This window comes from Pelophylax lessonae, assembly GCF_965119305.1.
Source record: "Pelophylax lessonae genome assembly, chromosome: 5".
Taxonomy (NCBI): domain Eukaryota; kingdom Metazoa; phylum Chordata; class Amphibia; order Anura; family Ranidae; genus Pelophylax; species Pelophylax lessonae.
This window is the reverse complement of record NC_138772.1, coordinates 136,108,539-136,135,693: the sequence shown is the minus strand read 5'-3', so window position 1 is coordinate 136,135,693 and position 27,155 is coordinate 136,108,539. Positions and strand designations below refer to the sequence as shown.

Genomic DNA, 27,155 nt, shown 5'->3' with positions numbered 1-27,155 from the left:
ATAGCAGCAAAGGGTGGGCCAACTTAATATTTATCCCTACAGACTAAGACTGGGATGCCATTAAAGTACACGTGCCTGAAAAGGCAGGGGTCCCAATACTTTTTTTAATATGGCGTTTATGTATACTTTTTTTTTTTTGCGCATTCACTTTTACTGGAAAAAAATGGATATAGGATGACAATCTTTATTAAATTAACTTAACTCCACTTTTGTGGGAAAAACAATATTAAACAAATAAAAAAATAATAAGTTAGCATATAAAATTGCTACACAAGTCATATTGCAATTGAATGTTATTAAAAATTACCTTTCCTTTTCAATCGGCAGCTCTGTCATTTTTTGTAAAATGAAATGCAATATGGCAATCTGGAGGTGTTCTGTACACTTTTGATGTATGGAACACCACCCTAGAAATACCATTCCCTACTTGTGTGATTGGCTAACTGACTTTTTCAGAAGTCAGATTTTAGGCATCCTCTGTAACAAAAAGTTCATTTTTGGTGAGATACTCCCAAAAGGTCAATCACTTTTTAAGGAATGCAGATTTCCTCATTAGAACACTGCAACTACATCAGCTAATTGATAATGAAAAAATCTCTCCCATTCAGATTCACTTTGCACACCACAAACATCATCAGAGCAGAAATCGGTAGGACTCTGCAACAAAGTTTGTTAAAATACTTGCAATATACATTGATCACCCAGAGGGGAATGCTTTTTTTTCTCTCCAAAAGTGGAGTTACTTTTTAAGTTAGCCAATAAAATATATGACTCAAGTTTCAAGCTGTCTAGAAGGAAGGTAAAATATTACAAAAATGAGGCTGCCTCTGAGTCGTCTAAATTGGAGCTGTGTTATTCTACAGTATTCTAGGTTACATGTAGAAGCAAAACAAAGGGAAAAAATCAGACAGTTGTCACCAAAAGGGCATCTTTGCTGTTAACAGAGACAGTGATACTGTAATCTTATCTATTGGTATTAAAGATACGTTTGTGCAGTGTTAAAAGCAGGAAATGTCACAGTTTGTCCGCTCCCACTTGACGGAAATCCAGTCAGCGCAATATTCAAAATATCTGATAGACCCTTTGGAGTGGAGTGCTTTTTCTCTACTTGGCACAGGTTATTAAGAAAGATGAATTTCTCAGATGCTCAATTCACTGCTACTGTCGTGCAGATTTAAAAAATGGCTCCTGAATTACGATGTTTTCATTGTATTTCTTATTTTACTGCTACAGCTTCTCGTAATAGGGCTAATTTAGATGATGTGTCCTGTAGACCTTGCTGAACCTCCCGTCTATTTTTTTCCTTCTAGCTGTCATTACATGATTACATTTTTTTAAAACATTTGCACAAAGTGAAGAACTATTTGTTACGTTGTGAGTTAAGCTGTAAACGGTAGTGATGAAGTGTCCGTATTTCAGCTTCTGTTTTTTCACAAGAGTAATCATATGGAGCCTTGTGTCAAATTTTTGTGAATTTATTTTCTTCTGTGTACTGGAGTTTCATGGAATCTGGCTTCTGCCACCAATTAACAACATTGCTATCAAGGCATAGTTTTATAGTTAAAATCTGAACTCCATGAAGATAGAAAAATGTAAATTAATGCAGCTCTGGATTCATTAATAAATTAATAAATATACTTTTTAAAATGCAACTAGTGTAGGAACCTGAATTTGATTTGGTATTCCCTATATAGCAGCACTCAGTCTGGGGGTTGCCTGCTGCTACTGTCAATCAAATCCTGTGAGTAGGGAGCAGGGGGCAGGGCCCAGCCGCACTTTGTGCCTCAATAGACACATCCAGCCCGGCTCAGGATCGCGCACGCACGTGTGCCACCATAGGAAAAGTGCTGGCGTGGGACCCCAGAAGAAGATGATAAGGACTGCTCTGTGCAAAGCCATTGCACAGAATAGATAAGTATACCATGTTTATTTTTCATTTTTTAATCTTTTAATTTTTTTTTTTTTAATTTAATTTAATTTTTTTTTAAATCTCTTTAAATGAAATTGACTCAAAACCATTGTCATATTTCTTTACTATTCTGTTTCTACACATCGCTAAATTTTGTTTTAAAAAAGAAGAAGTAAAATATTAAAAAAAAAAATACTTTTTTCTTATAACTGTTTGAAAACAGTGTGATTTAGACGTATGTCTTGAAGCAAATGCATGACTAATGTTTTCCTACTTGACAACATCAGTGAAGACATTAAACTGAAACATTTCTGTTCATTTTTTAAGGAAATCAACCAGTGGCTGCTCAGGATCTCATTGTTTCAAAAGCAGGATATCTGGAGAAGCGCAGGAAAGGTTTGTGATTTACCTATTAAAATTGATCTTTTCTGATGGGTTTAGAAATGATCTCCATAATCTCTCCTAAAATAATCATAGAGTATCAGTTGTAAAGATTAGGGGTGAACTTTGGTTCAGCTGGACCACAATTTCCACTTAAACTCAAGCCATTTGAATGATTCCAGTGGCAAACTAATGAAATAATTCACAGCCATAGAAACCAATTACCAATAATTAGTGATGGGCATATATACTTGGGTCTGATTCAGTGGCTGTTGGCAACAAACTCATTATAAATTCTGCAAATTACAATATTTAATGCAAACACATTTACCCAATAGGAGATGAATCTTGAAAATCAATTCTCTCCTTTTGCAAGTCATATAGGCAAAAGATTGTAAAACAAAAAGAACGGGGAGCTGAGCACTTCCAGGGGGTCATGAATGCAAAAAAATAAAAAAAAAACATTTTAAAGAATATTATTCAGGGGGGAGCAGGTTTTTTTTAAATAAAATTCAAACTAAAACATTAAAAATGCACAATTCCTTTAAAGAACTAACTTGGAGGATGCATTAAAGATAGATTTACTTTTTTAAAAAAAATAATAAATGTATATTTTTTGCAGGTAAAAGAAAATGTGCATTTATACTTTTTTTAGGAGCCTGCAGAGCATTGCACCCACAATCAGCCAATCACAGTTGCAGATGGAATTTGTATTATTAATATTATTATACAGGATTTATATAGTGCCAACAGTTTTCACAGCGCTTTACAATATAAAGGGAAACAATACAGCAACAATACAATTCAATACAAGAGGGTTAGGAGGGCCCTGCTCCTGTGAGCTTACAATCTAATGGGGAGGGGGTGGTGGAACAAAAGGTAATAAATGTCAAGGGATGAACTAATGAGAGAAATAGAAGATTTGGTTATTAGCTGAAGGCAGGATAGGCTTACCTGAAGAGATGAGTTTTCAGGGATTGCCTAAAAGTGAACAGAGTAGGAGACAACCAGACAGGTTAGGGTAGTGAATTCCAGAGGATGGATGAGGCTCTGGAGGAGTCCTGGAGATGAGCATGGGAAGAGGAGACAAGGGAGCTAGAGAGCAGGAGGTCTCAGGAGGAGCAGAGAGGGCGGTTTGGGTGATATTTGGAGACAAGATTGGTGATGTAGTTTGGGGCAGAATTGTAGATGGCTTTGTATGTTATTGTTAGTGTTCTGAATTTTATTTGTTAAGCAATGGGAAGCAAGTGGAGGGATTGGCAGAGAGGGCTGGCAGACACTGAACGGTTGGTAAGGGGGATGAGTCTGACAGCAGCATTCATGATAGACTGAACAGGATATAGCTTATAGAGAGGTGGGCCAAAGAGGAGGGGGTTGCAATAGTAAAGGAGAGAAATAATAAGAGAGTAAATAAGTTGCTTAGTGGTTTCAACAGTTAAAAAGGTCATATTTTGGAGATGTTACAGAGGTGAAGTCTGCAGTCCAGGAGGATGTGTAGATGGAGAAGAGGAGGGGTCCGAGGACAGAACCTTGGGTGACTCCTACAGAAAGAGGAAGTGGAGAGGAGGAGATAGATTTATAGGTAACGCTGAAGGAGCGCTGTGATCGGTAGGAGGAGAACCGGGAGAGAGGAATGTCTTCAAGGCCAAGAGAGTTGAGTTTTTTTTAGGACAAAGGGATGGTCAATAGTATAAAAGACTGCAGAGAGGTCTATTAGTATGAATAGCCATTGGCCATTGGTTTTAAAAGTTAGTAAATCAGTAGTGAGTTTAAGTAGGGCAGTTTCAGTGGAGTGTAGTAGGCGAAAGCCAGGCTGTAAGGGGTCAACAAGGTTGTCAGTAAGGTAGGAGTTCAGACGGTTGTAGACTAAGCGTTTTAAAAGTTTTGATGTAAACGGCAGCAAGGAGATGAGTCTTAAGTTGTTCAGGCTGGTGTGGTCCAGTGAGGGCTTTTTAAATATGACAGATCTGTGTGAATGAATGATGCTGCTGTGTGGGCAGAGTCTTTTTTAATTGCGACAGCAGGTGCAGGGAGAGGTCTCCCCGCCAGTTGTCACAGGGGATCAGGAAGTGCGGCGAGAGGTGCACAAAAACATGTTAAATACGGGTGTAACATATAACATGTTGATAAAGGTGAGCTTAGTCTCTAAACTTTCCTGTGAAGTGGCAAACCTGTAGGATGTACTAAATCAAAAGTGACATTTACAAAGAAAAAACATGCCATTTTTTGCTGAATGACATTTACAATCCCTGGCCTACTTCTGTTTGTAAGCAAAGCAGCCAGAAGATTCTAAGTGACACCATTGACCACATATGGTCATGGACAAATATTATTATGGCTATTTATATAACAGCAACAATTTATGCAGTCGTTTACAAAGTGTACATTTACCTAAGTCCCTGCCTTCAAGAAGCTTACAATCTAAGGTCCCTATATCACATGCACACATACTAGGGCAAATTTAGACAGAAGCCAGTTAACCTTATTGTCTGACCTGTCTTTTAAGTATGGGAAGAAACCCATGCAAGCACAGGGAAAACATGAAAACTCCATGTAGAGCGTGTCTTGCCTGAGATTCAAACAAGAGACTTCAGTGCTGCAAGGTAGAAGTGCTAACCACTAAGCCACTTTGCTGCCAAATATATGGTGAATGTTGTAAGCCAGCTAAAAAAATAAATAAAAACAAAATGGTTGGAATGGGCTTCCCCTAAATCCACACTGGATCTTTATCTAAGGATGTAGCCTGTGCATCTTTGAGAAGAACCACATTTGCCATTTCTTTTTGGCAGTGGGCATGCTTTACAGCCAAAGCACACAGAGGAGATCATAGAAAAGCTCAATAAGCCCTTCTCATCTTTACAGGAGCAGAGAAGTGCATTTTTCCCAGTAGCTGCAAATGTGCCCTCTTCTTCCTCCTCCTCTACAGCTAATCTTGCCACTGCTCCGCAAACTGGCATGGAGGCGTCGACTGAAATACTTTTCTTTTACAAAAATGTTATTGAAATTTTAAACAATAAGAGGAAGAATGTAAACATTAAACAATCATAGTAGGAACAGATGTATAGATGCACAGTGTACAAATATTTCTCCCTTAATGTAAGGCATGAAAGGCAATGGCCTTATAACATAGTATTACATAGGTTAAGCAAGACTTGCAAAGTATTCAGATACAGATTAGATACCTGTAGTAAAGTGACGTACATCTACAAAAACTGCACAAGAGCCATCACCATGGCAATCGAGTCAATATAATGCTTTCCAATCCACTGCCATCCCTGTGGCTCTGTAGCCCTAATAAAAGGTTAAAACAAGAGGTCGGTCAAAAAAAAAAAAAACCCTCCCTCCTAAGCCACGGCCTATGTTGCCCATCCAGAACATACAAAAGCCCAACAAAAAGTAAGTAAGAAAACAGAGATATACCACAAAAAAAAGAAAAGAGAGAGGAGAGATAGAGGGAGAAGGAATCGGAGGGGGGGGGGGGGGAATCGGGTAAACTGTGCATCATGGAACTAATACAGTTCCAAAAAACGGGAAGCCATTTGAGAAGGAGGAAAGTGGTCTAGCCAGGGTTGCCAAATTTGTTGAAATTTGTCATACATGTCCTCAAGGATCGCTGTCAACGGTTCATTGATAAGTGTTCTGTGAACCCTGTTTTTAACTTCTTCCAAACTAAGAAGTGGTGTTTTCCATAATCGCGCTATGGGTTGCCTCGTCACCATAAAAATGTAAGTGATTAGAGTGCTTTCCCGGCGGGAGAAATCCACAATAAGTTTATGCAAGATTGCTTCTCATGGATTTTTTTGAAAACGTACATGGAGGACCATATCGAACAGTGTATACACCCCAATCCATAACCTTCGAACCTTGGCCCAGGTCCCCCATATTAGTTTCATATCACTCAAATCTGAGAAACCTCAAATACAGTTGGACAGGTATGACGATACATATTTCACGATCCTAGCTGGTGTAAAATACCAACCGGACATAACTTTAAGGACCCTTTCACACATACGGACCATTTGTCCGTTTTTCATTCATCCGTTGACGGATGAAAAACGGACATCAATACATTCCTATGTAAAAACGGATGACAACGGATGATCATCCATTTACATCCATTTTCATTCGCTTCCGTCAATATACATTGATTTGAACGGATTAAAGCCCTATTTTTCTTTCGTTAAAAAAATGGATCGGACGAAAAACGGATGTAAACGGACAAATGGTCAATTTTTCATCCATTTTTTGCATTGGTAGTGGATGTAAAAAAACTGATGAAAAACACATGAAAAATGGACGAAAAACAGATGTAAACAGACAAAAAATGGATGAAAAACAGATGAAAAACAGATGAAAAACGGATGAAAAACTGATACATTTTGACGTGACTGAACTGATGAACTGAACAGACTGTATGTGTGAAAGGGGCCTAAAGGAATTTTCAAGAGCCAGGACATTGCGAGAAGATTTTAACAAGGCTTTACACCAGTCTTTGGGAAGTGGAGCGGAGCCAAGGTCTTTCACCCACTTGTCACAATATGAGGGGGTTTGCAATCCAATATTATTCAACATAGAATAATATAACAAAGAGATCAGGCCCTGAGTTGTAGGGTTGGTTTGACATTTGGGCTCGAAGGCGGTTGACAGTAATGGATGCTCGTGATGTTTGGTTAAAGACGCCATAAAGTGGCAGATTTGTATATATCAAAAGCGTTCCAATTCGGGGATCTCTTTAGAATCACTTAGATATTTAAACAAACAGATTCCCCTAGCAGTAGGCATAGAATGGACTATGGTGAGACCGTTATGCTTTCGCCATTGGAAACTTTGGGGATTCTCCATCCGGGTTGGAAACAGGGGGCAGTTAAACAGCGGTAAAAGTGGAAGGTTGGGAGATATCAAACCTGCAGAATATTTTATGACATCTCATAATAACGTAAGGGTGTGAGCTAAAATTAGGTTTAAAAAATTGGGGCAGTGCGCAGAAGGGATCCAAGGTATAGAGGAGTTGGATCAAAATCCAAGATGTCTATAAGGGTCCATAAAGATGCCAAATTGCCTGCATGTAGTTGGACTGTGGGGGCAATCTGGGCTGCTTTGTAATAGTAGACAGCACTCCCCTAATTTTCGAAGTATACAAAAGAGATCTATTAGGCCTTGCTCTGTTTCTGCTCCAGATACATTTTAAGATAAGTCCTTGTAGAATGCAAAGGATGTGAGGGGGAACAGGAACAGGAGGGACCCTAAACTGGTATAGTACTTTGGGAAGGAGGAACATTTTGATACCATGGATGCGACCCATCAATTAAATTTGGGGGATATCCCAAGTATCAAACAGACGTTTCAAGGAAGATATAAGAAAAGGATAATTGGCTACATATAAAGAGTGAAAGGAAGAGGAACCCCTAGATATGGTAGCGAGGATGGCCACTGAAAAGGAAATTGCGATCGCAGAGTCAGAGAGGGCGTCGGGTAGGGAAATGTTAAAGGCTAGTGACATGGATGGGTTGATGTGGAGGACCAATATAGTTGCAAAATTGTCCATCAGAGAGACATTTGGTAAGATGATGTGCGGAGAGGAAATGTATATGAACATGTTATCTGCAAACGATGCCAGTTCATGGGTTATGCCAGCCAGCCAACATTACTCTCTGAATGTTCATGTTAGCACGTATATGGGCTGCTAATGATGCTAGTGGGATGATAAACAAAAGAGGTTACAGGGGGCAACCTTGCCTTATTCCCCTAGAGATAGGAAAGAAGGAAGACTCATAGCCCAAATATGTAATGGAAGCCGAGGAGGTGCTATATAGTGAGACAAGGCAGGTTAAAAATTTATCACCCAACCCTCTATGTTGTAACACCACATGCAGGTAAGTTCAGGAGAGTGTTTCAAAAGCTTTGCGGAGGTCCACGAAGAGCAACATAAGCTGTGAAGATCTCCGACATGTACAGTGGGTAAGCTGAATAGGCATTGAATATTATCCGCTGCCTGGTATAAGGGGACGAAACCCACTTAGTCTTTATGAATTAGGGCATAAATTATCTTATTTAGTCAGGAGGCAAGAATTTTAGTCAATAATTTAAGATTAATATTCAGTAAAGATATCGGGTGAAAGTAGGAGAAGGAATTTGTCCAGTGGCAGCTTGCAGAAGAGTGGAGGGAGCAGCTATTCTGTTTTCGGAGGATGACATTGCCCTATGGGTGCTATTACCTGAGTTGTTGTTCCACATACCTCATCTGGGCCTTTTTCAACACATCTCTTCCTGCTAGCACTATAAGGTTGGTAAATGTACCAGTCAATTGGGTACCACATTCAGACACATAATTCTTCACAACAAAGCTCTGTAGGAGCAACACATCAGGGATACCATTTGGCAGCAAAAGTCCCACACTCCTTATTCTCTTTATTCCTCCCTATTCACCTCTTTTCCCCATTCCATGAATATCTCTATGGATAGATCTCAATTGATATGAAGGGAAGTCTGTCAAGGAGTTTGAGAGGTTTACCTTGCACAGTGCTGGGACAAGGGGGGCAGGGAGCGGCTGCAGCCAGCACAGAGAACAAACCAGTCAGTGAATTCAGGCCTTCATCACTAACATGCTCAAACAGTGCAGGATCTCCTCCTCTGGTACCAAGCGTCAACCCCTCCCCTCCGCACTGGGACTGGGAGACTCACCGGGGGCTCCTATGTGTGTATTGCTACGGATGCAACTGCAGGGGGGGGGGGGGATCCTGTATTCTATGAATGGTGTCCCATCTGATCATCCCACTCCTCCTGGATGGGGGTCTCCTTCTACCCTTCTACTGGAGGAGAGTCAGTATTCCTGGATGAGAGGAATCACCCCTCTGATCATCCCCCCTGTACCACTTAGTGGTGGGGGAACTCTGAATATTTCTCCTGTTTTCCTAGAAGTGTGTGCATGTGGGGGATCTCTCTGTACTCCAGATGCTGAAGTATGGGGGTCTCAGATTACAGCCTGCACGCCTGGATGATTTCATCTTCATTATGGCGACAGAATATGCACAACCATTGTCACCTATTTAAGCATATTACATAATCAATTAAATAGGATTCAGTTCAGTGATGCAAGCACTGTTAGTAGCCCCTCAGTTTGACATCTTTGCCCTGGGCACTGGAAGATATTGTCCCTGCACTGACCTTACTGCACATTAAATGGGGGTGGAGGGTCAGTATTGGGTCACATATAAGTCTCCCAACAGCACCCCGCCCTCTCCAGTGGCATTGTTAACTGGCAGGTGTCTCTTCCACCTTCTGTTACTGCTAGAGTGGAAGAAAAAAAATTGTTCCCAAAATAACTTCCATGCCCAGCATCTCAGTGTAAGCTTAGCTAACATGGTGGCTTTACACCTGCTTCCCTTTCAGCTGGTGGAGTTTGTCCCCTTCTACACCTTTGTGACCTGATCTTAGGTGCTCAGCCACCATTTTTTTGCCCAGGTGGTCATACCTGCACTCCAGCACCATGTGGAATCGAATGTCTCCAGTGGCAGTGTCCATATGAGCACATATACTTGGTTCAGAAAGCATAGGCAGGAGCATTGCCTCTCTTTTATGGCTTACTAAGTAAATTTGTTGACATCTGGGAAGGATGCTGGGTGTCCTGCACCATTTTGATGCCCTTCTTCTCAGTGGCCCCATGTGGTGATTCCTCTGAACCACCACTCCTCTCCAAGAACCCAAGAGCATATAAATAACCAAGGCAAAATGCTGCCATACTGTTTTGCAGCTGGCATGCTTGGGAGACAGGAGTCTTACTGGGCCAGAGATTCTGGCCGCTCTTCAGGGGCAGGATGACAAGTGGCTGACCCCAAACCATCTCTTGCCGGCATGGTCATGTGTGACGAGGGCACCAACCTTCTATGCAATACAAGCACGCACTGGAGCGCAATGTTGTCTATGCTGCAGTGGCTGCACCTGCAGTAATGAGTTTTCAGTGAGTACTTGTGCAGATTCTGGGCATCTGGTGTTCTTTTCACCATGTCAGTCGTTCCAGATTCAGGACACACATACCATCTTGTCACTGTTCAAAGAGACAACCAGAATATTGATGCAGGGATCAGCAACATGATCCTTTTGGTGTACCTGCTGGAGCAGAAACTGCAAGGTTTAATAGACCGGGCACTGGAGACACAGCAGCAGGAGGAAGAGAAGTGCTTTTTGCTGTCTCATGGACAGTAGAATCCTTTTTCTTCTGTCTCTCAATCTCTCTATCACAGTGATTCCTAAGGACAACAGTACTGGCAGAGGCAGCAGCATGCAGAGGAGGAGGAAGATTGCAGTGCTGGTGGTGAGGAGGAAGAGGACATGGGGAAGGTTTTCAGGGATATATTGCACCCCTCCCAAAACCCAGAAGTTGTGAGCGGGGCAAGATCATTGAGGATACTGTTGTCCTCCGTGGCACTCGGGGGCCTCTGCTGCAGACAAATTGTGCTAAATGGTCTCATTCATGCTAAAATACCTGTGTGAGAACCCCAGAATTCAGGTCACAAAGGAAAATAAATATTACTGGTTGTTGGTTTTGTACTCTTTTGGATCCCTAATACAAGGGGTAAATAGTGGATTGCATGCTGCTATTCCAGAAGAGGCAAAAAAATGTATCACTTGGAAGAGGTGCTGCAGATAAATCTCTTTTATCAACTTTCCAGACAGTGGCAGGATTTCCTTTCACAGCCAACATCATGCCTCTGATCCTGTGACTGATAAGGAGCAGAAGTAGTGTGGGATGCCTCAATGATGCTTAAGTTGTTTTTCAGATTACACCAGGTAGGCCGGGCTACTGGTAGCAGTTAAACCATATGATTTTAGATCAACCGGGGTCAAGGGTGGATGCAGACTACCATTAAACCAGGACCCATGGACTTTTAGGTGTCCAGGCTGGAACACTGGCTGGAGCTAGCACAGTATGCAATCAATTTGGAGAAAAGAAACGTATCTGCCTGTCTCCTGTCACAGCTGACCGGCTCAATTTTATAAAAATGATCCAGTCCTGGATCAGCAATAATTACAAAAACCCTGCCGCTGATGGGAATGACTACTAATTTTTTACTATCCACCAAAAATTATTATACCTCACAATGTTGCCAGCTCCTGTTACCATTGTCAGCCTGTAACTATTACCAGCTCTTTCTACTGGCCTGCCACCATCACAAGCTCCTTCCCCTGCTGCTGGACTGCTGCCATTGCCATCTCCAGTTTTTATTGCTGGCCTGCTACCATAACCATCCCCTGCCATTGCTGCTAACTTGTCGCTATTACCAGCTTATGCTGCGTCTACTGCCCTATTCCAGTGGTCCAGCACTGAAAATATTGTGTATGGAGTCAATACAATATTCCCTTGTCTGTGTCTTTTTTAACATGTGGTCTACATGAGGTGCTTCAATGATGTATGTGGAGTCTAGAAATATTTAAAAATATAATAATATTAATAATAAAAATTTAATAATTTAAAAATATAATAATATTTTAAATAATAACCAAATTTCTACCTTTTTGCTTTGAGATATATACACTTGTGGATGGTGCCAACTGCCCAGTTGAAACAGTGTTCGTCCCCTGGACACCAAATTAGAAACCAACAGCCATTTTGTGAATTCTTCACACTTTGGTTCCCACCCTGGAACCAACAGACACTGCCTCTCTCATTTCAATCTCATCCACAGTTCCCAGGTGATTAACTGTTACAGGATGGGGGCACAGAGCACATCCTGTAGCTCACCAGTCTTTTGTGTCTCCTTTCAGACACCTAATACATAAACTCCATAATCACTTGTGTACCGAATTTATATCTTCATCTACACATATTGTAGGAAGTCACAGAATTGAGTATTCCGCTGTGAGGTGAGGGACATAAGGAGCCCCTATCCTTCCACCCAACAAGGCAACTGTCACTGGCAACCATCACTTGCTTCCACTTCAGACTGGCTGCCATTCCTGGTAATGTATGCATCAACCTTGAGGGTTAAAGGAGAATGTCCATAGCAATAAGTCCTTTTAGAAAAGTCCATGACTTCTTGCCTCAAAAGAAGGAGCCTATTAAAAGGATAATGGCAAGGAACAGGGATCACATCTTTAGTGGGTCCTCTTAGCAACACTTCCTACAATGGACTGACAACTCTACGAGACTGGCTTCCCTCTATATATAGCCACAGTAACACAGGTTCACACACAAACAGAGCAAGGCATGACTCAGCAACTAGGCACCAGCCACGGTTTTAGGTTAAATTGCAAACCATAAAATAACAACATATATAGAAACTCAGAAATAAAATAGGCACCTGCCTACACACTTAAGTATGGATTTTTGGATGAAAAGCTGCATTCTTTGTGTCATTTAAAAATGCAACCTTCTCGAAGTGCCTAAATGATGTCAATAGAGTATGTACAGTATTTCTGCCTTTTTCCTGCCCCTAACAGTTCCAACATACACTGACAACATGCCTGCTGTAAATTCACCTCTTTATAGCAAGGGGGCTTATCCATTCCTTCAAAAGATACCCAAAGAGGGATAGATCACACACACAATCCTTGATGTTGGAATTTATTTTGTATAACATATATAGGTTAGCAGTAATGAGTAAAGGCATTTTCTACAGGCACCGTTATTAGACAATATAGCAGATGATATTTGTACAGTGTCACCAGGCTTAGACCTGTATTACCAGAGAATTACTTCCACTGGATAAGTGGCAGTTTGCTGTGTGTACTGGCACTCTGATGCTGCTGGGAAGACCCCCACTTTGTCCCTGAGCTAACCCTACTCACCAGAAAACTCTCTCTGTGCTATTCACCCCAGGCGTTTCCAAATGACACAGATATCCTATTTTATAAGGTCCCACACCAAGATGGCTACCAGAAGTCACCAGAGGCTAGAGCCTCTGGTGACTTCTGGGAGAGAAGTCAGAAAGCAGGCTCCTCTGAGACATTGATGTAGTCAATGAGGGAACAATTCCCCTAACAGATTCCACTCTATCTGTAAAATGCCACAGTGCCACCTTCTAGACAAGGGAAAACTTCACATGTAGGACAGAGCAAAAAGCAATGTTCTTCCTTTAGATAACATGCAGGTGTCTATTTTTATATGTAGACAAATTAAAGGAGAATTTGACATTTTGCAACAAATTAATATATCCCCCATATTGCAAAAAGCAAAAAATGTGCAATTGAGGGGGCTGTGGACTCTAACCATGTTTCATGTTATACCCTAAATATGGGTGTAAGTTGAAATATGGTCTGAAAGGTGACGTTAGTAAGTATAAAAGAACATGCTTTACAACTGTGTTATTTCTTTTCATTTTAGATCACAACTTTTTTGCATCTGACTGGCAAAAACGTTGGTGTGCCGTAAGCAAATCAATCTTCTACTATTATGGAAGTGACAAAGGTATGTTTTCCAAAAAGATTTTATTGTACATAGTAAGAAAAAATATATAACTAATAAGAGAATAATAGTCATATGGGAAATGGTTGTACCAATAAGCTCTATACTGCATTGTTTTTAATGTATTGAGTATTTTGTAATTTGTGCAATAAAATTGTTAAATTTTAAATGATTTGTGTTTCATGCCCTTAAAAATCCCACCCAAAGGGGGACTAGCCATACCATTTTTGAGCTTTTGGGATGTGGGTAGACTACTGACAGCAAACACTTTTTTTTTTTTTTAAGTTACAATACTATGTTGGACTGCTTTTGAGCATGCAGTTAAATGTTTCTCCTACTAGGAAGGCAGTCACAGTTCCATTGTTTCTTCTTTCCTTGTTGTCTTATTGAATATTTTTTTAGATGAACTGGTCAGGTGATAAAGCAAGTGTTTGCAGTTCGTGAAGTTCTACTAACCATCATGCTTTAGTGTCAACCAAAGCTGCTGTCTGGAATACACATTTTCATCAAGTAACTACCATTCAAAGGAGTTGTCCACTTTTCCTACAAGTATCCAATTATATACTAACTAGTGGTGGTCTCCCAAATTAGAATCATCACCAAGGTTCACAGGTAGAAATACAACTTCATATGGGAAGGACTATTTTTTTTTCTCAAATTTTATACTTGCTGAAAGTGAAAAACCCCTTTAAAATCTACAACCAAAGCAATATTTTTACTGCTAACATAATCTAATAAATTAGATAAATCCACACCATTGGGGCTCTGCATCTAGGGTATATCAACTTATATGTAAGGTGTAATTTGGTAAGGGAGCCATGCTTTTTTACCAAATCCATTGAACTGCTGGAACCATTTGGGAAAACTAGGGGGGATGTTGGGTGATTCATGTTTATTGTTAAACATTTTTCAGGGGCTACTGTGTACTCTATGGCAAAAAAATACCTCAAAAGGATTCCTACTATATTTACACTGTGGATGTAACCAATTCCCTCCTGAATATATCAATTGTTAAAACTTAGGAAGGATTCAGCTGATCATACTATCACTCACCTATATTTTGGAATTAAGCGAGTATCTTTACCTAGACTACTATTTATTATGGCTGTCCAGAGACTTGTCTCCCTCTGAAGTTTTATGTGAAATTTTATGTCAGTGTCAGTGCAACTATCTGTCAAGAGTCATAGTTGTAATGATGATGATGTAATGTCTTACAAACCAGTAATTACTCTTTGCCACTGGGCAGAAGAGGTTATAAAGTGACTGCAGCAGAGATGACCAGGTGGAATCCAGGTTGCAGATGACAATAACTAACTAGTCTTTACTCCCTATTTTTTGCCTTTTTATAGCTTGGTTTAACTCACAACATGTATTTTATATTTTGGCAGTTTGGGCAATTTTGGAATAAATATAAATAATTTTTTTTAAAGCTAGAATTCCCCTTTCCAACACTCTTAAAGAAAAGCTTGGGCTCAAATCCATAACTCATGTTGTTCTTGTGCTGTATAAAGTTATACCCAAATGCACTTGAAATATTTATCAATCTGACAAAATGATGTTTTTCTCTAATACCAATTGTACTCTTCTGCACAGATGTTACACCAAAGTTTGAAACATATATATGTGTATATATATATGTGTGTATATATATATATTTTTTTTTTTTTTATAAAAATGCCCCAAGTATTTTTGAGATTATTTTATTCTGTTTTGGACATTATGGCGTGCAGATTTTTAAAGAATGTGCCTGATAATAAATGTGACAATGCGCTTATTTACATAGGCACTGTACATAGCAACAGCTGGGCTGCTCTAGTTTAACTGAGGCATCCATGATTCCCCAGTCTCAAAATCTGCATGTGACTACCATCAATGTGTTGACTGTAATTCTACAGAGATTTCTTAAAAGCTGCAGGCAGAAATGCCATTTCACAGGCAGCCACTAGAGAATTAACTTGGTGCTACTCCACTTTTATCTTTGGCAGACAAACAGCAGAAAGGTGAATTTTCTCTGGAAGGATACAGAGCCAGAATGAATAATACTCTCCGCAAGGATGCAAAGAAAGATTGCTGTTTTGAAATCTTCGCTACTGATAAACGTGTCTATCAGGTTGGACTTTTTATGCCTCCACATAAATTAAGTTGATAAAACTATTTCACAGACCAACTCTGGAGAAAGAGGACCATTTGTGTTGAAACAGCTCACTAACTGCCAGCCACATCTGCACATTGCACTCATGCATATGAGAATATATTACGAAAAAGAAAATTCTGATTAGATTTGCCAACTCTGACTTAAAAGAGAAAATATATATAAACCATATATGGTCAATTATATACTGTATGTGAGTTTTTTAAAACTTTTATATGTATTGCTTGCTATGTCACAATGGAATTTTATATACAGATTGTAACGAGCATCATGGTTGTACCCTCTCTAAGGTAGCTAATGATATATACATAAGAATCAAATATTAGGAGTTTGTTCACTTCATACTGCTTGTATTAGTGTGCACATAAAACGCACACGTTGGCATGTGATTTTACTTAGCATTGCATCAAGCAATGTTTTTCTCTATTCCTTTTCTTCTTTGGACTTCTATGCCTCTACCTTACCTTTGCCTGTTGGCGGTAGCGCTGACTGAACTAAAGTTTTCCAGCAGACCTGTTCGTGAGCAGTCGATCAGTAGATTGACTGCTCTCAAATAGTATCGGCCATAGATGGATTGAAATTAAAATCCATCTATGGCCAGCTTTATGGTATTTCAGTTGTCCATGCGTTGAGACTGCAGTAGGAAATTCAGCCAAGGCAACCCAGCACTGCTGGTATGAAGAAAACCCTGAAACAAGCTCAGGACATATGCCTCTCCACTTTAGAAGTGACCTGGCTACAGAGCCTCATGATTACTTCCATAAACCTAAATAAGGGTGCTCTTCACCCCTTACAGATGCCTAATGCTGGCCATACACGTATAGATTTTCATTCAAAAATTTTCGTTTTTTAGAAAATTTGTTTGATTTTCTAATAGTTAGTGGGGTCAAATCGATGTCCATTTTTGACTGCAGTGACGGGAAAATTTGAAGGGGCAGGAAGGAAAATTTTTCTGGATCAACAAATTTTTGGGAAGTGTATGTGGTTATCGCTCAGAAATTACATTCATTTTAAAATTAAATGTTAAAAGCAAAAGGCAATTTTTGAATGACATTTGTCCATTCATCAAATGTTTGTATGAATGTTCATACGAACATTCTCGTCCAAAAATCTATACATGTATGACCAGCATAAGGCTGGGCATTGGTCGGCAGGCCTTTTTTTTGTTCAGCCCTTGGGCTGATAAAAAAAAAAGAATGAATGGATCCCCCTATCCATACAACTGTGGTGGATGAAGGATGGAGGAATCCTACTTGCTGTGCTATTGTAGTATGACAAAGTACACTGACAAGTGCTGCAGTCCGCTTATTGAGAAACATTTTCCAATATTCCTGTTCGATAGAAGTCAATCTTTAGATCAACTTCTGGCGAGTTAAAACGGCCATAGATGGATTGAAATTCTGCTCTAGATTCAGTTCCTTATGCTGCTAGACTCACCACTGGTAGTAAGAGTTGGTGTGGCAACTGTGGAGATAGGTAAACATGACTTTATTGTTCATCAGTCTCCTTTTTTGTGTGTGAATGAACACAGAAGTGATCAATTCTTAACAATGGCAAGTTATTGTCAGAGCAGCACTGTTTGCACTGAAAGAAGAGAATTGGTGCATCTTCATAAGTAGTACCTGTTACCCCATGTGTATACTGTCACAAAAGGAGTTTGTTAGCCTTCTTGTGACAGTAGTAAAGTCTAAATAAAATATGTCAAATTGATATAAACTTAATATTTTTTGAAAATTTCAAAATATTGAAACGACCTACACACAGAACACAGTAAATAGAAATAGTTTTAAGGGTGTCAGCTTAGTATAGCACTAAATAGAGACAGTAGTATATTTTTGCTTATTTACAGGTTTTTGTGCTTCAATTTTTAGTGCTTCAAAAAATACAATATTTTAGGTTTACTTTTGTTATTCAATAACTCAGTACAGTTGTATCTTTTTAAATTAGTAGAGATTTTTGAGATAATATTTTGTTTGTGCCCCTCAATAAGGAAAGTGGATTTCCAGGTAAACTTCTGTGTCAGTTGTGGATGTTGATTGAAAAGGTTAGGATATTTGGTCTGGGTTTTATGCATCCCTGGCCCTTTAGGGCACAAGGGTCTTCCCGATGCCAAAATAGTCAACTATTAAGTTATAGCAGCATCACTCTTTACACCATGAAAAACTCCAGAAATACATCAAAACCAAGCAGCTCTAACTGTGCTGAAAAAGCTCCATTTCTATTGCAACATTTTGGGTCTGCATTTCCCCTTTCTCAAGCCTGGGATCACATGGGTAAAACCCCATACAACAGCAGTTTTTTATCACGCCTCAATATTTAGCCAATAAGATTGATATGCCAGTTATTCCAAATGTTCACCTCAAACAGATCTGACTGGTTGGTACCTAGCAGCATCCCACTGTTCTTATTCATATTGGTTAACCACATTCATAGAGCATAACTAGCATATAGCAGACCAACCATCACATAACCACACCTAACCACAAACTGATCTTCTATTAATAAGTAATATATCAGTAGTACCCAATCTCAGAGTGGACCTGATGAAGGACGTATTACAACTGTTAGCAGTCACATGACAGCAGACATTTCTGCTTTTGAACAACAGCCAATCCTGTATTATTAATATAAACTAGATTTATATAGCACCAACAGTTGTGTGCAGCAATGTAAAAAGAAATGAGTATAGTAATAAAAAGTATTTGAGACAGTTTTTGTTATGTCAATTGATACTGTGATTGAGTTTATAAACAGCTAAATAAAAGAGCTCAATGTTTTCATGCAATAGTCTACCTGAAACCGGCAACAGCAAAATGCTTTCTCAGAGTAGGTAGGGGTTAGAACCTCCGTCCTCTCTTTTTTTTTTTTAGATTTGAATAGAGTGATGTGGGATTAGAACCACTTCAGGTTTTTATTACTGTCTGTATCCCTGTTAGCAGCATTTACTCCATCTAATTTTCCCGATTATCAATGGCGCTGAGTTTAAAAGTGAGGACAAATCCAACATTTTGATTTGCCACCAAACAGGAATAGAAGGGAAATCTTCAGCTGAGGACACTTATTCCTCTGACAACTGTCTAGGAGGGGATTTTCCTATTTCCCTCACATTGGAAAGATCTCCTCTCATTTCCTGTTGAGTTTATAGGACAGGAAGTGAAGTAAAATCGCCCCAATGGGATGTAGACGGCAAGTAAAACATACAGTGATTTTAATCCTTCACTAACCAACGTTAAAGAAGTTTTACCATTAGTTAAACTCAAAGCTAACATTAAATACGTCTAAAAAGGTGATATATATATATATATATTTACTTACTAGTTTTTCTTTTTAGTAAAGTGCATAACATTAATGTTGGACAAGCACTGAACTGTATATCTGTATGATTAATAGCGCCAGGGGATTGTTTCAATAATTTTAAGTAACTGCCAGAGCTTTTTAAACTATTGAGCTTCAAGTCATTATCAGTTCAAATCAATAGAATCATTTGAGAACATAGATTCCTTTTAAAAGGTAAAATCAGTTCATACATATCAGTCGTATGTGTTCTAGCTCTGCCAAGTATTTGACTTGTTAAAAAAAGTAGAATTCCCAGATAGAACAGTACAGATTTATCAATGCAAACACCTTGAGTACAACTTTAATGCTACATCACAACATGGGCGCCAGGGGTATCACTGAATGAAGGCCAAGCACGCCTATCAGCAGAGCATTTCAAAGACCTATCATGCCGGCATCAATACAGAATGTAACTTTAATACATTTTAAAGATCTAAAATTGCATTTGAAAATCATTTAATTAAGTTGTCAGGTAATGTGTTGGAATCTGACAAGTACATTTTTAAGAAAACTATACCCAGCAGTCTAAAGATATTCACGGGTGTCTTCTAATTGTCAAGGGCAAATTTCGTTCATCAGTTCTGGCTTTGACATTGATGAAGAGAAGCAGCTTTTTTCTGCACAGCTGCCAGCTGCTGATCACAGTTTCAAATCCATCATCCTCTGCTCCAATTACGTAAATTTGTCAAAATTAACCGTACATTATAAGAAGCATCCTTGCACGAAAAGTATCAGTAGACATGTGAAGAATTGTTAATGTTTCCATATGGGAGTGACATGAATGCTAGATTTTTTTTTTTTTTTCAACTGGTGAAACAGTTGTGGTTTACATTGCTTTCCTATTACAGTTTGCAGCACCAACCCCCAAAGAGGCAGAAGAATGGGTTAATTCAATCCTGTATCTAGAAGGTAAGTGAAACAAATGGATTTAAAATACTAAATAAATGTGAATATATACAGTAAGACCACGTGGTTACTTGCATTGAAGGTACACTTTGATTAAAAAAAAAAAAACTTTTATATTTGATATGACTCAAAGCACAGAGCAGTTTATACTTTTCAAACTAATGAGACTACAACGTGACCCGTGGCAACATTCATTTGAAGGAGATGTTTATTTGTAACTTGGTCTGCCTTGTCATACATATGGTGTAACAGAGAAAGACAGCTGGGTTGCTTTTCACCCCTCCCATCCTGTTAAATAGGACTGGGTAGTGGCTGCTAGTAGGAGGGTCGAGAGAGTCTGGTTGCTTTGTGATCTTCAGGATTAGCTGGAAGAATCTTGTTGCCATCCCTCGGGGAACACTATGAAGAGTAACCCAACAGATACTGTTAGCACTGTCTACTATGAGGAAAGTAGACACGCTCTTTCATGCTGTTTATGCAGATGGCATAACACATTCACAAAGATACTGTTCTGTACACATTTTCCTCATATTGGATCTAGCATCAGATATGTTTTTGTTATTGTGTAAGAACAAATTCACCTTGAAATACAAATCTAGCCCTCCTCCCCAGCCTTCTCATTACACATAAACTATGTCTCCCCCACTTCCTCCAGTCCATACTTACCTCCCCCAATGGCTGTGGCCTCCCACACTGTCTATTGCCAGGTTTCCTATACAATGTCCCTTAGACTTAAATTGGCTCTACCTATAAAGCAGGAGCAAGATTCATTTTAGGTCTATGGAATGCTAGTGTGCAGGCATGGCCAGCAATGCACTAAACTTAGAGAGGGACTGTATATATTAGGGAGACTAGAGAGGAGGTATGGGTGGTATTTTTTAAAAAAGGTGATCTTGTACTTTAAAGCGGAGTTCCGGCCTCAAAATTTTTTTTTCGATAAAAATGCCCCCCGGGACAGTCAGGGCTAGTGCATTTCAGCAAAGATAGCCTCTGAACTGTCCCTGCGTTCACTTACATTTTAGAAGAAATACTTACCTTGAAAATGTCTTGTCCAGCGCTGCCATCTCAGGTTTGGTCAGCTGAAGCCAGAGTGTCCTCTCCGGTGACGTCAGAGTCCCAGAATGCCCTGCACCGTCCCTGCTCGTCCCTTTCCGGTGCAGGTGCGTCATCCCTACACAGCCTCTGGGCATGCCCAGAAGCTGTTTAGCAGGGCTGACGCGCCTGCACCGGAAGAGACGAGCAGGGCCGGTGCAGGCGCATTGATTCCTGGGAACGATGATGTTTAGCTCCCAGGAGTCAATGCAAGCAGGAAGAGACGGCGTGGGCTGCGGCGCAGAGGGAGGAAGTGGAAGGAAGGTAAGTATATTTTCTTCAAAAACAAGGTAAGTAAAGCAAAAAAAAAATTGGGATTATCCAATTGATTTTTAGGCTATTTACAGCAAGAGGATGGGCCAAAGTTGTTTTTGAGGCCGGAACTCCGCTTTAAGTGCATGCATGATAAGTAAATGTAAGGCTCCATTTACACCTGATCGTATAAATTTACTGGTGTTTTTTAAAGTGTTTTTTCAGCTTTTTAGAAGCGTTTTTAAAGTATTTTAGAAGCCTATTACAAGCTTTTTACAGCTTTTGATGCTTTTGTTTAGCCAATAGAAAGCACTAGGGGGAAGAGAGGGAAAAGAAATTAAGGGTATAGAGCTGCTGTTTGAGCATAAAATGAGTGACAAAACACTCGTAAAATGCTCAAGTCAGGCGTTTCCATTGAAGTCTACTTTTTTGAGCGACAGGCGTTTTGCTTCAGGCGACAGAACGCTCATATATGAACAGGGGCCATCAAAATGAATGGGATTTGGCTTGTTGAGCGTTTTAGAGCTACAAGTTTTAAGCAGAAAATCACTCAGGTGTGAATGGGGTCTAAGTGTAACACAGGTATTTATTACCTCTTGTAGAGATCAAATTACTCCCCCAAACAATGCCTTTCCCATAAGGATGGTGCCATCCTAGTTAAGGGTCAGTTTTCACTTCTTTGTTCTAGATCCTGGCTCAGAGATCCATGTAAGGATGGCATCCACACAACAAAAAATTGTTCCAATATCTGCTTTAATTTAGTTACAATAATTTATGTAATGTTTCAGAGCTGCTTCATCAGGCAACTGTGACAGTTGTCTGATGAAGGGGACACTGCCTGGCCCTAAAATGTCACATATCTAATTGTGACCAAATAAAAGCAGGTATTGGAAAGCTATCTTGGTGTACAGACCATCCTTACTTGAATATGTAGAGCGGTGCTATCTTCTCAATCGCCTAGCACCCAAGATTAAATTGGTTGATTACAGCAAGAAGTCCAGCTGGGAATCTTCTATCCTGGCTAGCTCAGTATCTAAGGAAGAGTAGAGTTGTCACGCTAAGACAGGAAGTGTGTTAGGACTACAGAACACTCCCTTTCCTTATTTCTATAAATTACAGGGATGTTCTGTGGTCAACAGAGAGAACTGGAAACAATGCTAACTGATAACAGTGCAGTACAAACAGAAAGCACACAATGTTTGGAATTTCTTGGAGGATTAACTCATATTTTGGCACTTATCAAACCAATATAACAAAATGCTTCCAATGGTATTTAACAGACCAAAACGAGCATATATGCTAAGTGCACCTTAAGGGCTGCTTTAAAAATGAAAGTTATAGATAGATCTGTTAAAAAGTTATTATTGTATGTTGCTAAAAACTGAGACGTATCAGGAATCTACTGATTGGTTGAGGAAAGTGAAAAATAGCACTCGCCTCATAGAGTTACCTCACTGGTACTGCTATCTTGAGTAGTATTGATGTTGATATAAATAATCTGGTTTCTAGGCAGACAGCTTCTGCACCCCCGAGGATCTCCACAGTCTCCTTGGCTTGTAGTGTAATGTAACAAAATTGGAAACTGAAGAGCCGCACAAATACTAAGAGGTCCAGATCCAACTTTATTCCAATAAAAGTAAGGCTGACAATCCAAAAAGTAGCCAGTGAGGTTCCTGGAGTCTAAGAATGCTCCCCTTAACAGGGCTAGAAATATCATAACATTATCCCCTCTTCTTGGGGGCTATTTAAAACCAAATACTTAATTGGATCCATATGGAGATATTCTTATGCTTTTTAGCCCTGATTCAGTGGGGAGGGGGGGGGGGGGTGGGGGATTGTATCTGGGCCTCTTAGCAGTGTTGTTGCACTTCAGTTTCAAGTTTTGAGAAATTTTATTCATACAGATTTGTAGGCAGGTGCATTCTGTATTATCCATTGTAGGTGGCACTCGACTGTAGCTGCATTGCAGTTGGAGGAGGGAGTTGAGGGGAACTTGGTTCCTCTATGATTTTCTTGGTCATAAGGGGGCCGCTATCCAATTGGATTTGGGCGCCCCATGTGACTTTTGTTGCCATCTTGGGTCAGGCAGAATCTGACATGGACAAAGGAGTAGGGACAGCTCAGGGACTATGTCTACCTCTTCCAGGAAGCCCCCACTTTGGCCGTGGACAGGCCAGGCTGCATTCTGCTCCTCGTGGGAGCTGCTGTCGGCATCCTCCATTCTTTAAACTGCTGTTCCATTGCTGTCACCGTTGTAAGCGGCTCCAGAAGGGTGTGCTCCCCCGCTGGGCTTGTTTGTCATTTTGAAATTTTCTACAGTACATGGTTATTGCCAAGCTTGGCCTCTTTGTGTACATTGCCAACCACACATTGCTACACCTAGCTCACAGACTTCTAAAGTTACTAAAAGGTTCACTTCATGTAAACTAGTTAAAAACATCATGAAAACTAGTTATGTAGCCAAATAATTAAACATTTTTTATATAGGACTAGCATATGCATCTAAATCTGTCTTTGGTATTAGTCTCCTTAAATGTGAAGTATGGCCAAAGCTTTTATGGCCCTACTGGCCCTACTTCTTCTATGAATCCCAGGATCCACCCAGGTGCTTGGACCTGCAGCTGGCTCAGCTTCTCAGCAAGCTGCTGGGAAAATGAGCCAGCTGCTCCTGCCCCCTGCACAGCCCTGGGCTCCATTTGTAGCTGGAGCCCCTCTCTCCCTTTCCTCAGTTCCCAGTCTTTGAAGAAGCGGGGGACAGATGCAGCAACAGGCTGATGCTCCTGTTAGCAGTTGCACACATTACAGTTGCAGCTTTAGAGTGGAAGATGGCAGGTATTCCACTTCACAGTGCTCAAAGGCTTTGGAGTTTATCAGGAAAGCCCATTGCCAAGAGTTTGAAAAAGACTCTCAACGCTACTGCACCATGGAACATTTTAGTGCCTAATTGTCTTACATGACAAACTTGTTTTTGCAGATAATGATGGCGACTTGTATGATGATGTAAACCAGCCAGAAGTTTCTCCTGTCTCAAAGACTGTCAGCCATGAAGAGGAATCTGAAGATATTTATGAAGTGCTACCAGGTAATAACATTTTACTCCACTTCTCAAGTTTTACCATTCTAAAGAGGAACTGAACTCTGAAAGCTCTGCCAAAAAAAAACAGAAAAAAAAAAAACAGACAGGGAGCAAAGAATTGGTATCAGTATTGCCTATGTTGCCTGCGCAGACTTGCAATGCCATGTTCTGTGTCTCTACAGTGCATTCGGAAAATATTCACAGTGCTTCACATTTTCCACATTTTGTTATGTTACAGCCTTAGTCCAAAATGGATTAAATTCATTATTTTCCTCAAAATTCTACAAACAATATCTCATAATGACAATGTGAAAGAAGTTTGTTTGAAATCTTTGCAAACTTTTTAAAAATAAAAAACGAAAAAAATCACATGTACATAAGTATTCACTGCCTTTGCCTAATACTTTGTTGAAGCACCTTTGGCACCAATGACAGCCTCAAGTCTTTTTGAGTATGATGCTACAAGCTTGGCACATCTACTTTTGGGAAGTTTCTCCCATTCTTCTCTGCAGGACCTCTAAAGCACTATCAGATTGGATGGGGAGCCTAGGTGCACGGCCATTTTCAGATCTCTCCAGAGATGTTCAATCGGGTTCAAATCTGGGCTCTGGCTGGGTCACTGAATGTCATTCACAGAGTTTTCCCATAGGCACTCCTTTGTTATCTTGGCTGTGTGCTTAGGGTTGTTACCCTGTTGGAAGACAAACCTTTGCCCCAGTCTGAGGTCCAGAGCGCTCTGGAGCAAGTTTTCATCAAGGATGTCTCTGTACATTGCTGCATTCATCTTTCCTTCAATCCTGACTACTCTCCCAGTTCCTGCCGCTGAAAAGCATACCCACAGCATGATACTGCCTCCACCATGCTTCACTGTAGGGATGGTATTGGCCAAGTGATGAGCAGTGCCTGGTTTCCTCCAGACATGATGCTTGCCATTCAGGCCAAAGAGTTCAAAATGTGTTACATCAGACCAGCGATTTTTGTTTCTCATGGTCTGAGAGTCCTTCAGGTGCCTTTTTGCAAACTCCAGATGAGCTGTCATGTGCCTTTTACTGAGGAGCGATTTCTGTCTGGCCACCCTACCATACAGGCCTAATTGATGGAGTGCTGCAGAGATGGTTGATCTTCTGGAAGGTTCTCCTCTCTCCACAGAGAAACGCTGGAGCCATCGGGTTCTTGGTCACCTCCCTATCTAAGGCCCATTTCCCCTGATCGCACAGTTTGGCCAGGCGTCCCACACTAGGAAGAATCCTGGTGGCTCCAAACTTCTTCCATTTATGGATGATGGAGGCCACAGTGCTCATTGGGACCTTCAATGTTAAAAAAAAAATTTCTGTACCCTTCCCCAGATCTGTGCCTTGACACAATCCTGTCTCTGAAGTCTACAGACGATTCCTTGGATTTCATGGCTTGGTTTGTGCTCTGACATGCACTGTTAACTATGGGACCTTGTATAGACAGGTCTGTGACTTTCTTAATCATGTCCAATCCACTGATGTTAACATAGGTGGACTCCAGTCAAGTTGTAGCAACATCTCAAGGATGACCAGTGGAAACAGATGCACATGAGCTCAATTTTGAGTGTCATGGCAAAGGCTGTGAATACTCATGTGCATGTGATTTTTTTTTTGTTTTTATTTTTAATTTTAATAAATTTGCAAAGATTTCAAACAAACTTCTTCCAGTTGTCATTATGGGGTATCGTTTGTTGAATTGTAGGGAAAATAGTGAATTGAATCCATTTTGCAATATATTTAATATATGATTCCTGCTCTATCTTGGATTCTTCTAGATACCCTGATGCTGCACCACTGGAACTGGTACTATAAAACAGTTATGTCAATACTGAAAGAAAGGGGGGTTGTGATACGCTTCAAGGTATTTGTAAAATATAGTAAAGTGCTTGTAGTGATTCACCTCTAAAACCATAAATAAATAGATGTATCTAAAATTCATACAATCATAAAGCATATTTACTATATTTTACAAATACCTTGAAGCGCATGTTAAAAAGTGAAGCTCTGTGAATACTTTACCGGATGCACTGTATGTGGAGGTGACAATCTTGGTAGACATGAAGGGTTTTGTTTCCTTAATGTTAGAGGCTCCAGCAAGGAAAACAGTATTCAGTAAAGTAGTGACATCACCAAATCTCACTACAAATCCCCTGAGACTAGTAGTCAGAGGCACAGTACCAAGGAACGTAGAAAGTGCTCCAGCAATTGGAACTCTGTAGCCACTCTGCATTGGATATTGCCTAGCTGGGGCCTTGTTGGCCCAAATACATATAAAATATCTTGGACATCAATAGATTAGGAAACACTGGCCAAAAAATAAGAATAGGATCCGTTACAAAAATAAACCACCAGCACATTTAAGGGTATCCAGTAAAACAGTGTAAAGAGAAGTAATGGTAAAGAAAGTGAATTGACCCTTAGAAACCAATGAGGTTTTGGTGTAGGTATACTCAGCACCATGTAGGTCTGGCTCTTGGTTATACAAATAAATAAAAGAACTCTACCTGTTCTGCAAAGTAGAGCTGTTGGTCATAGACACCTATTCAAAATAATCACTGACTATGAAGGACGGGTCCACTTTGGTGCCAGGCTTCATAAATATACTGTATTCCATCTATTCGTGATGATGAACATGT

The 27,155-nt window shown here is 40.1% G+C and overlaps 1 protein-coding gene across 1 annotated transcript in view; it reads left to right on the top strand.

Annotated features, from left to right (window-relative positions):
* Positions 1–27,155, top strand: part of SKAP2 (src kinase associated phosphoprotein 2) — a 385,859-nt gene that overhangs the window by 241,994 nt on the left and 116,710 nt on the right. Inside the window, exons 5-9 of the mRNA XM_082259466.1 lie at positions 2,237–2,305; positions 13,611–13,694; positions 15,677–15,801; positions 20,028–20,088; positions 24,404–24,511. Of these exons, the coding sequence (XP_082115592.1) occupies positions 2,237–2,305; positions 13,611–13,694; positions 15,677–15,801; positions 20,028–20,088; positions 24,404–24,511 (447 nt within the window). The remainder of the gene's footprint in view (positions 1–2,236; positions 2,306–13,610; positions 13,695–15,676; positions 15,802–20,027; positions 20,089–24,403; positions 24,512–27,155) is intronic.